Here is a 13,143-nt window from a genome sequence, read left to right on the forward strand (position 1 = left end):
CTTTTGGGTTGGCAGCTCAATTCCTTACCACTAAGCCACCCAAGCTCCCTTATAACACATAATGTTTCTTTAATCACTCATTCATACACATTTTGTTCCATGACAATAATTATTACAATACCCACGATGTCTGAACATCCATTCATCCCATATTAGCTTTCCCTTCACTCATCTTAATAAGTGTTTATTATCTACTAATTAATTTCCGACACCCCGCCCACTTCTCTCCTTGGTAACCACACTAGGAGGATTCTTTCTATGGATCACAACTCTTCCTTTTCATTTCACATGGTTGGTCTATTTTGCTAACTGCACAAACTCTCTTAAATTTCCCATCATTCCAACTGGCAACAGAAAGGCTTGTTTTTACCCTGCAACAACTGCAATAACACCTCATATTTGCTTTCTACTCCCAATGTATTTTAAAGACTTGTGGCTGGAGTCTTTCAGAAGCACACCTTGATGAGAACACTGCCGTGGCAAAGCCTTTCAGCACTTCCTCAGTTGCAAGAAGGAAGCTCACATGTTAGGTCTCGCAGTCGATCCAGATGCTACACAATCAGGAACCAACCAACCTTAGTCTTGTCTATAAAGATGCCCACATCCCAAGCTACCTGACACTCCACCACAATTTGCTCTTTCTCACCTTGCCATCCTACTATTTTTTCCTCCTGAACTCATGCTGAAATTTTACTCTCCTTTCTCGGTTTAAGAAAACCATTTCTTCCACAATGCTCTTTTGGGCTCATCACCTGAAAGGAATCTTTCCCTGCTTAGAATCAGTGTGCTCAGAGCCACTGTGTTTGGGTTTTGTTCTCTGATCCTCCTGTTAGCAACTTAAAGGCACAAACCACAGTTAACCATTTGCAGTTCCTCACTGCAATGCCACTCTGGAAATCTCTGGTGAACGATGAATGCCCAATGAACTAGGTACTGAGGGCAAATACATGGGAACTGAACAAAGTAAACATCCTGAAGGAACTCAATCAGATTAAGAGCTAAGCACATGTTTACCATATACAGTGGAGATAAAAGGACACACTGAAGAATTTCTTCTAAGCTTACTGTTATTCTTTTAACCAGGCAGTTATAAATCAACATGAAGTTGGAACAAACTATATAGAGCCATATTTTTTTTTAAGGCTAGACTCTTGAGATTGAAGGGCTCCGTTGGTAAGGATTACGTAAACAGGAGGCTCTGACTCACGCTGGGCTGATGTCTACTGTGAGGTCTGGCTCTGCTCAGCAGGAGAAGTGCCTGACGTGACCACCCCCTTACATACTTCCTTGCACAAATGGTTACAAGTGGCAGGAACCTGGCTGAGGCTGTTCTCTGGCCACGCTGGGCCTGGCGTGGCAGGCTCCCCACAGGAATCCCTCTGTATGAAGCCTGTGCCCTGGCCCATTCACCTTCTTTCTTTTCACTCCCCACGTGATGAGGGTGAGGTGGGCTGACGGGAGTTTTCTAGGCAATTCTGTGTTCAAACCCTCAACTAGAATAATAATCTGTAACAATCACTGACCTCTAGCCTTGTCAGTTTTGGATAGTATTTAAGCTCTGAAGCTTAATATACCTCAAGAACCATTCTAAGTGTTAAGCGGACATTTGTTAATTACCTAATAAAACAAAAGCATTCAGAAATTTCCCTTTGATTCAATATGTATCTATTAAAAAGCTCAAAGAGAACTCCTTAGATAAAGCTGTCTTCTTTCTAGACAGTTTTTACCTCAGTAAAACAAGTCATAATCCAATCAATAATCCAATTAATCATGATCAATACTGATTTGAAAAATCAAACAAGAGGCTATAGGAAATATATGCATGTAAAAACACATACATTTAGTAATGCACTATTATTTGGTATAAACCTTACTGTTTTAGAGAAAGAACACTCATCCTCCTAGCATTCCAGAAACATGATTTTGAAGATCCAGGACAAGTCCCCACTCCAGTGCCATTCACAGTCCTGTTCTAAGCACACACCCGTCTAACAGCTGAACTAGAGTGCCTTAGAACAATATTGCTTGTTTGAGAGGAAAATACCGTAAGAATAGCAATCCCAAATAATGTAGTAAAATTATAACAGTAGTCGCTTCTCACACTGAGAACCTACGCTGGCAGGGCAGTAAGACCAGATGATAAAAGAGACTCAGAAGAGATAAATGCTCACTCACACCCATTTCTGGCTGGGTCTTCTTCCCTCTTCGAACAATTCCATGCCCATGGCTAAGCCCTTAGGGTTCTCTGAGAAACCAGCCACTTACCTGGTGCAGTCCCACTGTCCCCCTGCAGCAGCGTTCCTGTCACTTGTGCGTTGTTGGGGTTTGCTCCAGGCGCCGTGGAGGGAGGAGGCCCCGCTCCGCCCCCGAGGAGCATGCAGGATGGTGGAGGGGGCTGCCCACGTTTTAGTAACACTTTGTGGTCCTGCTGGCAACGGAATCGCGGCGGCACCTCCCGAGGCATGTAGCGGGCGGTGCTTGGCGGTTGTCCGTTCGGCACTGCCACCCTTTTGGCACTGTTGCCACCATTGACTGGTGGCGATGGAGAGCTGCCAATGGGGCTGGCGGCCGTTGGTTGGCTTAGACTTGGTTTCGTCACTTCGGGCACTAGAAGAGAGGGTGGGAAACAAACTTTTGATGTCAAATAGTTTATCTAAAAAATTTTTTTAAAAAGTTTGCATGAGGCCACGTTGATGTTTACTAAGACAACTCTTCTTTTGCTCTACTCTAGAGAGGCCTGTTCTTTCCAAACTCCTGAGAACCTCATCAATTTTCTGGAGGGGAGTTGTGGGAGCTGGCGACTCAAAAAAAAGGGGTTGAGACCCTCAGCCCAGGCCTCCTCCTCTTCATCCACAGTCATAAAGACCTACCTTTGAGAAACTCTTCCTGAAATCCCTAGACTAACAGGTGGGCTGAGTAGCTTTCACTTCTGCCCTCAGCGCTGCTCTCTGTTCTCTACCACAGAATTTACCAGATTACAGGGAACACTTCATTTCTAGGCCCTTCCCTCACTCCCTGGAACCCCTCTTTGACATTTTTGTTCTTTGGGTCTGCCCAGGTTAGCCCCTGGACTTGGTTTCTATAGCACCCTGAACTCAAAGAATTGTTTAACCCCCATTAGTGACCTGGTGGGTGAGGAGCTGAATTCTCAACCCAAAACCAGCTGGTTCCAATCCATCAGCTGCTCCACAGAAGAAAGTTGGACAATCTCCTCCAATGCGATTTCTAGCCTCTGAACACCTGCTGGAGGGTCAGCTATGAGTCAGTTCTGACCCCACAACGAGTGTGAGAGATTTTTTTGAGGTATAATCATTAGAAAAGTGAATCTTTCGGATTGTGTAAAAATATTTTTTTTAAAATAATTTTTTTTTCAAGTGCAAACTTAATGTGGGTTGGTTGGTTTTTTTTTTAAAATAAACTCTAAAACTGTAAAAGAGTGGCATCTACTTCCTAAACAAAATGGCTCAGAAACTCTAAGAGCTTTGATAAAAGTCATTAGTTGTAGAGGGGCTTCAGGCTTTTTGTTCAAAGGGTTGCTATGAGCCGTGCTCGACTCGAAGGCAATCAACAACAACAACAACACACAGATACACTCTTTAGTATATGACTGTTTTACCTTAATTTTTAAAAATACCAAACAGGCATATGGAAATGTGTGCGCAAACTAGTACACTCTATTGCGCTCTATCGTGGGGAACCTTCAAGTTTCCCCCCTCTTAACCCTACAGAGAAACTAGTCCCATCCTATGAAAATACAATACTTTTCTTAAAAAATCTAGCTGGTGAATACAAGTGGTAGTATTAAAGAATAATCTTGTGCTGATATGTATGAGTCTGAGGTCAGCCCCTCCTGCCATGCAGAGGAAGCGGGGTGTGTGTGTGTGTGTGTGTGTGTGTGTGTGTGCGCGCGCGCGCGGTGTCAGTGCCTGACCCAGAGGAGTCTGAGGCGACCCTCTCCTGCCATCCAGAGCAATGGGGGGCAGAGTTAATGACAGTGCTGTTTTAAACTGCCAACAGGACACTTATATACCTGTCCCTTTTATGAAGAGAGACACACACACACACACACACACACACACACACACACACACACACATTATCAGAAACCAGGAGGGCCAATCTATACCACCACAGACACTGGCTAAACAGGTCCCTGGAAAAACTTCAAAGCCAGCCTCAGTCCTCACACTAGGTAACCATGAGGCAGAACTGAGCCTCTTAGGAAGGAAGGAAGGTCAGAGGGTCTACAATCTGTCAAGCAGAGCCAGTAAGTGACTAAAAAAGACATTAGCCATTGTCCAATATTAGTATAATAGTTTTTCTGACCTCTAACTGTTGACAGACAGATGACTGGCAAATGAGTGAATAAAGATGAACTGTTTAATGACTGATTCATTGAGTCTGGAAGATTCTGTAGCATACATACAGCCTTTCCATTTCTTTTTCTTCTTAGCATGCAATCAAATGAGAAACTTGCAAAGGTCTCTTAACAGGTTTTTAGTGTTGAAGTAACGTTTTTTGTTGGGCTGCCCATATATACCAAGGCTAGACCTCCAACTTTATGTTAACCAGCTCAGCTATTTGTCGTCTTGCTAAAAGAAACAATAATGCAGTTGCAGCAACTCAAAGGTCTGAAAAATGTACAGATAGCAGGACCAAGATATCAACATCAGTTTGACTAGTTTCACAAGATGCAAAGCATTGTTTTAATCAAAGAAATCTGGTATGCATCATAACATAGTGCAAGATTTCTTGCAAAACCTCCTTAGGGCATTTCCCCCACCATTAATTACATCAGTAATATACTGGACTTAAAAAATGATAAAGCCATCATAAATGAGACCACACACTTCAAGTGCCTTTCTTCGAACAAGGGGCTCTGTCCCTGGAGATTAACCATTCTTAATTCCAGGATTAAAAACCCCTCATTGCCCTCATGTCAGAACTCACTCAACTGACACTCCAGTGGGATTTCAGAGGCTGTAAATCACATGGGAGGAGACGTCGCATCTTTCTCTTAAGGTGGTGGACTTGAACTGGTTCACAGTACATCTCTTTACTCTAGGCCACCTGGGAACCACCACGCTAACAAGAAGCCTGCAGCACACATGCCAGTTATGAGGAAAGGGATTTTCAAGGATTGAATGAATTCTTAATTTTCTCTTTATTATACCATTCTGTGAATTCTTTATAGTACAATCAGAATTCTTGACAGAAGAGAGTAATACAGGTGGCGAGGCAAGAGGTCCCATCCAACCTCATTTAAGACAAAATCAGCGTGTGAACCTTTAATGTTCCAGAATGACAGAGGACAATGAGAGAGAGAGATATGAACATTAAAGCAAATACTTCCTCAGCTTTGTCTTTCCTTTTGAGAAACTGTAAAGGTTGGTAAGTTATTGCATAAATATTTTTAAAGATAAATTACTTAAAAGAAGGGCACTGATTTCAATATTTAAGGAAAAAGTCTGTGGCTTCCAGGTGATATCTGTGTAATTGGGAATGAAGGTGAGGGAGGCAAGACAAAACCACTGTGAAAAACGCTACTTATATTCTTTTCTAATTTCCATCCATTTACTCTTAAGAATCATTCCAAATATCCTCTTTATCTTACACTATCCTCTGATAACTAGGAAGTGCTGGTGGCCTAGTGGTATGAAGTTGCACTGCCAACCCAAAGACAAATGGTTCGAATCCAACAGCTACCCCGTAGGACAAAGATAGGAAATCTCTTCTCGTGTCATGTACAGCCATGGTAAACCACTAAAAAAATCTGAAGATGCTTCTTTTACAAATACAAGTGTTCTTTAAGAAAATTCTAAAAGGAGCAGGAGGTTTGAAGTTTTTGTTTTGTTCTTAAGTCCACATGTAAAACAAACTCAGTAACTGCACTGGACCAATACAAACTAATATTCCTTTTAACCACTTTGATGGTAAGAAGCTCTGGTAGCCTAGTGGTAAGGAACTGTACTACCATACCAAAGGTATGTGGTTTGAATCCACCAGCTGCTCCATTGGAGAATGATGGACAATCTCTTTTCATGCGATTTATGGCTTCTGGAACCCCGCCTGACCGTCGGCTATGGGCCAGCTCTGACTCAAAAGCACACAACTACTACTACTACTATTACTACTACTTTGATGGGAAGGAGTCCTGGTAGTATAGCTGCTAACTATAGGTTGAACCCACCATTTTCTGTATGATAAAGATGCAGCAGTCTGCTCCTGGAAAGGTGTCTGGCCTGGGAAAGCTGACGAGGCAGTGCCACTCTGCTAAGAGCTGGAATTGACCTGACAGCAGTAGGGTTTACCCTGATGCTCCCACAGGTATGGAAACTGGCACCTGCTATGTGTGATATACCGCCCGTGACTCAAACTCCTCATCAGCTCACTGTCAGCCAGTATGAACCGGCTCATAACTGACCCTCTGGAGGGTTTTGGAGGCTGTAAACCACATGGGAGGAGACTGTCCATCTTTGCCTTGCTCAGTGGTTGGTGAATTCAAATCTCCAGGGATGTGGCTTTTGGGTTTAGCAGCACAACTCCCCAGGGACTACGCCATCAGAGTGCTCGGAGTCAAGAGTAATTGGTTACAAAGCAACTGAAACCATCCCAGGTCTAACGACAGTGACAGCTCATGTCTATGGATGCATTTTCCGTGATCTCTGAGCATTGTCTCCATTTCCTTTCCTTTCTCCACTTGTTCTTAACCCAGGGTACCCTGGCTTTGGCCTTGAACCACTGGCTTTGACCACTGAAAGTTTTCCTCCTCATTAAGGCACCAGTGGCTTTACAGCCAGCCCAGCGGGTATGTGCTGGTCCTTTTCTTCTTTGGCTTTTCTCCAGGTCCTGGCCCTGCTCACTCCATCTCCCTCTCCCGTGAGATCCTCCACGGCTAGCTCTTCCTTTTCCCCCTTCCTTTGGGGGCTTCTCACAGCCTTTACCAGGGGTCAGGGGTCATAATGCCTCTGTAAAGGGCCACACAATGAATATTTCTATATAAATATTTAAAATTAAAAACGCAGGCCACCTGGTCCCTGTCATAACTAGTCAGATGATATGTAAATGCCTGACTGTAACTATGTTCCAATAAAACTTCTATTAATGGATATGGATGCAAATTTTATATAATTTATCCATTTCATGAAATTGTGTTCTTCTTTTGATTCTCCCCCCTCCCAATCATCTGAAAATGTGAAAAATATTCTTAGCTCATGGGCAGCACAGGAGTGGGGGTGAGTCAGCTCTGGCCACGGGGCCTTCCCTGCCAACTTATGCTGTTGAAGAGCGTGAATTAGAGCTGCAAAATGCCAGTTGAGTGGTCATGAGTTGCCTTTTAAAAACAAGATATACTCAGGTGGGAATGCACTTTTTAAAAATTTTAAAAAATATTTTATTTCATTATTTTTTGTGTGTACCGTTAAATCAGATCTGACAGGTACAGGAGGAGATTGTTCCTCCTTCTCCAGCAAAGCATCTGGTGGATTTGAACCATGCACCTCTGAGACTGTAGTTGCAGCTTCTTTCCACTAGGCCACCAGAGCTCGCCGGGAATGCACATTTAAGAGCAACTTAATGTGCAGATTTTTACTATCACTTTTATGCAAGTGTTTCCAAAAATCACTGATTTCTCTCAGCATTTTTCTCATCCTCAACCTTACTTCCTGGCCTCCACCACTCAGTTACTCAAGTCAGAAACTCAGATGGCCTCTTAAGATTTCTTCCTTTGCCTGAGACACCATAATCCAATTGACATTAAGGTATGTTAAACAGAAGCATCTCTCCAACCTATTCCCTGCTATCACACTGCTCTTAACCACAATCAAAGCCACCTCGTGTATCCCCCCACAAACCACCCGTCTAAGCCACATGCACTGTAATTCCTCATGTTCCGTCAGTTCTAGAAGCAGCCAGTTCCAGCTCTAATCAAGTGACACCCCACTACAGTGACAGAACTATAGGTGTGATGGGATCTGTAAGAAGTTTAGCTTGTAAATTATTTATTGAGGAAGGGGGAAATAGAATACATAAGAACAGACTCACAGTTAACCAAGTGCTTTCTGAAATAGGCTTAAAAAAAGTTGTGGTTGATGTACTGCCATGACCCATGGGTCCCAGGGAAATTGAAGAGAAGGTGCAGTACCTTAGCTGGGTCCCAGTGAGGAATGGGGTCAAGGTTATGAATTATTGCCTTAACAGTAATATCATTTAAACCAAAATGAGCTTATATTGAGCTGCAAACTCTTCCCTGTTCATCTGAGTGAACATCTGTCTTTCTGTGGCCAAAACAAGGCTCTTTACCAAAACATACGACGGCCGCATTTTACTGGATGTCAGGCACTGGAGCCTTCAGAACACCTGCATACCCGAGCCTCGGAGGCGCCCCTTCCCCAGGAGGAATGCTTTCAGCTTTTCACCCTTTACAGGTGCAAATTCCTTGACCCATATGGTCCAATCTCGAAATGATCTATGGGAAGTGGATCTCTGTTCCTTCCAGTGCTGTACTCACTGCAGGCACCCCAAAAATCCCTTCCTGGATATTGTATTTCTATCAGTGTAGCTTAAGGTCACACTGGCTTTGATTAATCATTAATTCCATATGGCTACTTCTCATTAAGCCAACCATCACACCAATATCTTCTTAACAAGACTAAATGGCTACATCCGGTTTCTCCCATTATATAGTCATGCAGCTTTTTATTCCTCTCTTCTCCTGCATCCCTGTTAAACCTGGTTCCTTTCAATTCTACTTGTACTACCAACCAAAGGTGTGTGTCCTCCCATCTTTTTCTTGGCTGCCCCTTGGGCCAGTTTTTACATGTCTTCATTAGTTCCCACTTCAAATATCTGTTTGTTGTTGTCTCCAGAATTCGGAAAGCTTTCTCTTTTCCTTTTAAGTAATGGTAGATAGAGGAAGAACATATAGGAATCTACTTTTTCTCCAAAATATGGAAAAATCTTAGTTCAGTCCTCTGTACAATCAGATTTGGCACCAAGAGTCTTTTCATTTTTCTTATAGGGTCTGCTGGGGAGAGAGGGGTACATTCAGAGCTAAGGGGATGATTTCCTCAGTAAGATGCCGCCTTTTGGAAGAGGAATACAAGTTCAGGAAAGAGAACAGAAGAGTGAGATTTAGAGTATGCCAAGCAGGCCAGAAACAAAGATGAAAATACGTCTTTAAAACTGTGCCCAAATCAAGACAGGACAGGCCTCCCTCCACTGAAGCCTAACACACACCTGGGACAGTTTCTACATTCACCCCATCTACTCTCTGATCTTAAAAATAAAATTCTTCAGGCGATGCTATATAGGCTCTCGACTCACTTTAAGATTATTTGACATTCTAGGACCTCACTTACATAAAAAGACAACAGTAGATGCATAAAGATTAAAGTAAGTTAGTGGTTACCAGGGGAAGGAGAGGAAAAGGGAGCATTCACAGTGATGAAAAATCACACAGAATAGCATAATCAGCATTAGTAAGCTGTACACCTGTAAAACGTAAAGCTGGCAAAAAATGTATAGGAATAGTAAATAGGTAATGTCATTGTTGTTACGGGCCGCTGAGTTGGAAGTGATCTATAGGACAGCATCTAGCAGGTTTTCAAAAGCTGTAAATTTCATGGGAGGAAACTACTCATCTTTCTCTGGATTTTAACTACATGCCCTTGAATTGGCAGCACGAGGCCACCAGAGCTCCCCGAATAGATGACAAACACATAATAAGATGGGTGAAAGAGAAGACAACATATGGCGAGGGGATGATCAGCAAAATACCGCTAATGACAGACAGGGATGACACGCAGAGAGGGACACAGAACAGGCAACAATGGTAAACACTATTAAAATCTATGTTGGCAATAACAAACCTTTATCTATAAGCAGAAATATACAGGCAGAAAGTAAGATGCACAGACATGGCCAGGTAAAAAGGACTGCGCTGAAGACCATACAAAGATCTGGCAGAGTCGCTATGAGCCGTCCTCAACTTGATGGCACTTATACAACAAGATCTATACTCATAAAAGTATTTGCTGTAAATATCTCGACATATAGACTGTAGAATCAACAGAGAGCAAAACCATGTACGCTTCTTCGTAACAAATTGCCCTGAGGGACTAAGTTGCTGGTTCTGGGTCCTTCCCACCACTATCTTTGGAGACATCAAGATCAACCAGCATAACACAGCCCACACAGCCTGTGTTCTACATTCCACTTTAGTAAGTGGCGATGGAGGTCTGCTAAGCTTGCAAGCAGCCATCTAAAGTGTTAACTGCTGTGCTCACTCTCTAGAACAAAGAGGAAAGAAAAAGCAAAGAAAAATTAGCTCAAAGGATGGATGGGTCATGTGAAGTTCAACTTTTGTCATACTGAGACCAGGAGGTAGATGGTGACAAGCTACCACCAATGGCCAGTCTAACAGGGATCACACAGTAACCTGGATAGGGGGTGGAGAAATGTGGAATAAAACAAAAAAACCATGCAAAGGCCTAAGGAAGCTAACTGGGCTGACAGCTACTAGTGGGACCGCTGAGATCACAGCCCTCAGTCACCTGTCAAACCCACAACAAAACTCACTTGAGTGGCTCGACTTTCAGTGAATCAACAGACTCGCCTAGAGGTGATCAGTAATGCCAGGGACGCACTTACTCATTAGAATAACCACGGACATGAAGTCAAAAGAGCAGCATTTGCCCAAGGATAAATAAAGCCCAGAAGACAGCAATGGCTAAGACAGAAATATTAATGGGAATGAAAATGTACAGGAGGAAGTGGAACGAGAGTGACTGCATTGTGGGCATTATAATTAATGCTCTAAAACAAAATGTGTATGATGTTTTAATAAAAAAACTCAACATGATTTGCTTTGCCAACTGTCACTCAAGTCATGCACACAGACACACACACACACACACACACACACACACACACACACACAGAGCTTGCTGTGAAGGGGGGGAAAGTGTGTGGTAGATATATTTACAACAGTGATTTAAAAAACATTAACAACAAAACCAAAAAACCAGTAGCTGCCAAAGCTGTTCAGGTACAGCCCAAACCCTCTCAGTATTTGGTTGTTCAGAGGCGCAGCCTTCCTGCGATTTACAGCCTCTGAAAATGCACTGCAAGGTCAGCCATGAGTTAGTTCTTAACCAATCGCTATTAGTTGTTTACTTTTTAATTATTTATTTATACCATCAGTTTTATATAATCATTCATAGACATTTCATTCATAGCAATTAGCTTTTGTAGGATGGTTTTTTTGTGGGAGGGAAGTAGAGTGTTGGAAGTTGTGGCTTCATGGGACATTCCAATTAACTGATATTAATAATATTTCTGTTCTACTTCAAAGTTTCTTAAATGCATAGAGGTTTAAAGGCGTGTAAGCGGACATCCCAGGCACAACAACTGCTCTCTCTGCCTGGAGCAACAGGAGGAGGAGACAGGAATCTGAGGAAGACATGGAACTGTGAGGCTCACTGTATCCATAAACAACTGCCTCCTCTGCCAGGAGACCAGAGGAACTGAAGGTGCCCTGCTATCAACGTGGAACATGCTGAACAAAGACCACAAATTGCAGAATCCTTATTAAAAGGGGAGAAAATGCAGAATTAGAAATTTTCATGACTCAAAATTCAGAAGCCAAAAAGCAGATAAAGCCTTGAAATAATTGCCCTAATTAAAATGGGTTTTTTCATTTGATGTTTACAAATCTTTTTGGGTTTTCATTTAATCATTCACACTTTTATAGAATTAATTAAAACTGATCCATAGAATTAATGACAACCAATTAATGTTAATTATCACAAAGTCTAACCAAATCCTTGCGTTTCTCTTCACCAAACTGGATGAGAAGGGAGGCAGGGGAGGGAGTAAAGAGGTAATTTTGGTGGTCTGAAATAATCTTTAAGCCAAAAATATTCCCTAAAGTCTTTAAATTAAAGAAAGTTTAGCTTAACTAAGCCCTCAACAAGACAGATTGACAATGACTGACAATGGGCTTATCAGAGATCATGAAGCTGGCTCCAGAAAGGACCAGGTTCAGATCTGTTGTTCACAGGGTCACAGGTGCAGAGTCAGCACCTACCAGCAATACCTTAAAAAAAAGTCTGCCTTGAGCACCGTGCTGTTTTAAGAATTATGTACATGGGATCAAACAATGGGAAAGAATAGACAGGAAGCTTATCAGGCAGTTACGTCAACGGAGGTAGAATTGTCAGAAAATGAAGGGGACAATGGTTGCACAAGTGCAATAATTTTGTCATGTAAATATTCTCAGCAGTGAATGAACTGGCAGCAAAATTCAGTAAGAAAAGGTTGATTTTTAAAGTCCTGGTAGAGGGAAGAGGTATGCAATTTAAGAACTGATCTGAATTCCCTGAACTGAATTGACTAAGCCACCTCCCCAACTTTAAGAAGGAATGATTCATGGGTTTTTAGATTTCCAGTAGAACCACCACTTACTATACAGAACAGCTTACTTTTATAGCACAACTGGTGCTTCATGAAAATCAGATTTGTGGTCAGGCCCAATTACATACAATGTTCCAGCAACTAGAGAGCATGAATTTTCCAGGAAAAAGCCAATTTTCTCATTTCTTGTCCCCATAAATCATCAAAAAAACCCCCTATGAATATAAATACGTATGTACCCAAATCCTTTCCTAGACAGTTTGCTGGTTTGGAAAATAAGGGCATTGTACTACTATGAATAATACAGCTTCTATTGTGAAGTGTAATTTCTATTTCAAATGAAGAATTTCCAGAGATACTTCCCAAATACAGCTCTGGGTTACCAATAATCAGCTGAACATACACGGTGGGAATATTATTCTCTCTGATTAAAGCAATGCCAATCAATAATAGTTTCTCGCCACTTGTTTTATAAATCACTACAAAGATCAAGAAGACAAAGATTCTCACCACTGGACCAATTGGCAGCATCAGGATGGATGGTGAAGAGATTGAGCTTGTACACAGCTTTAGTTTGCTTTGCTCCACAGTCAACACTCTCGGCACCAGTAGCCAAGAAATTAAAAGGCGCATTGCCATGGGAAAGTCTGCTGTTAGGGACCTCTACAAAGTACTGAAGAGCAATGGTGTCTCTCTGGAGACTAAGGTGCGTCTGATACAGGCCATGGT

The 13,143-nt window shown here is 42.3% G+C and overlaps 1 protein-coding gene across 1 annotated transcript in view; it reads right to left on the reverse strand.

The window, feature by feature from the left end:
- The window catches only part of TNRC6B (trinucleotide repeat containing 6B), a 210,691-nt gene that overhangs the window by 64,723 nt on the left and 132,825 nt on the right, over positions 1-13,143 (reverse strand). Inside the window, exon 5 of the mRNA XM_006890191.1 lies at positions 2,266-2,607. Within this exon, the coding sequence (XP_006890253.1) occupies positions 2,266-2,607 (342 nt within the window). The remainder of the gene's footprint in view (positions 1-2,265; positions 2,608-13,143) is intronic.

This window comes from Elephantulus edwardii, unplaced genomic scaffold (assembly GCF_000299155.1).
Source record: "Elephantulus edwardii isolate Elephantulus edwardi_28Jun2011 unplaced genomic scaffold, EleEdw1.0 scaffold00086, whole genome shotgun sequence".
Lineage (NCBI taxonomy): Eukaryota > Metazoa > Chordata > Mammalia > Macroscelidea > Macroscelididae > Elephantulus > Elephantulus edwardii.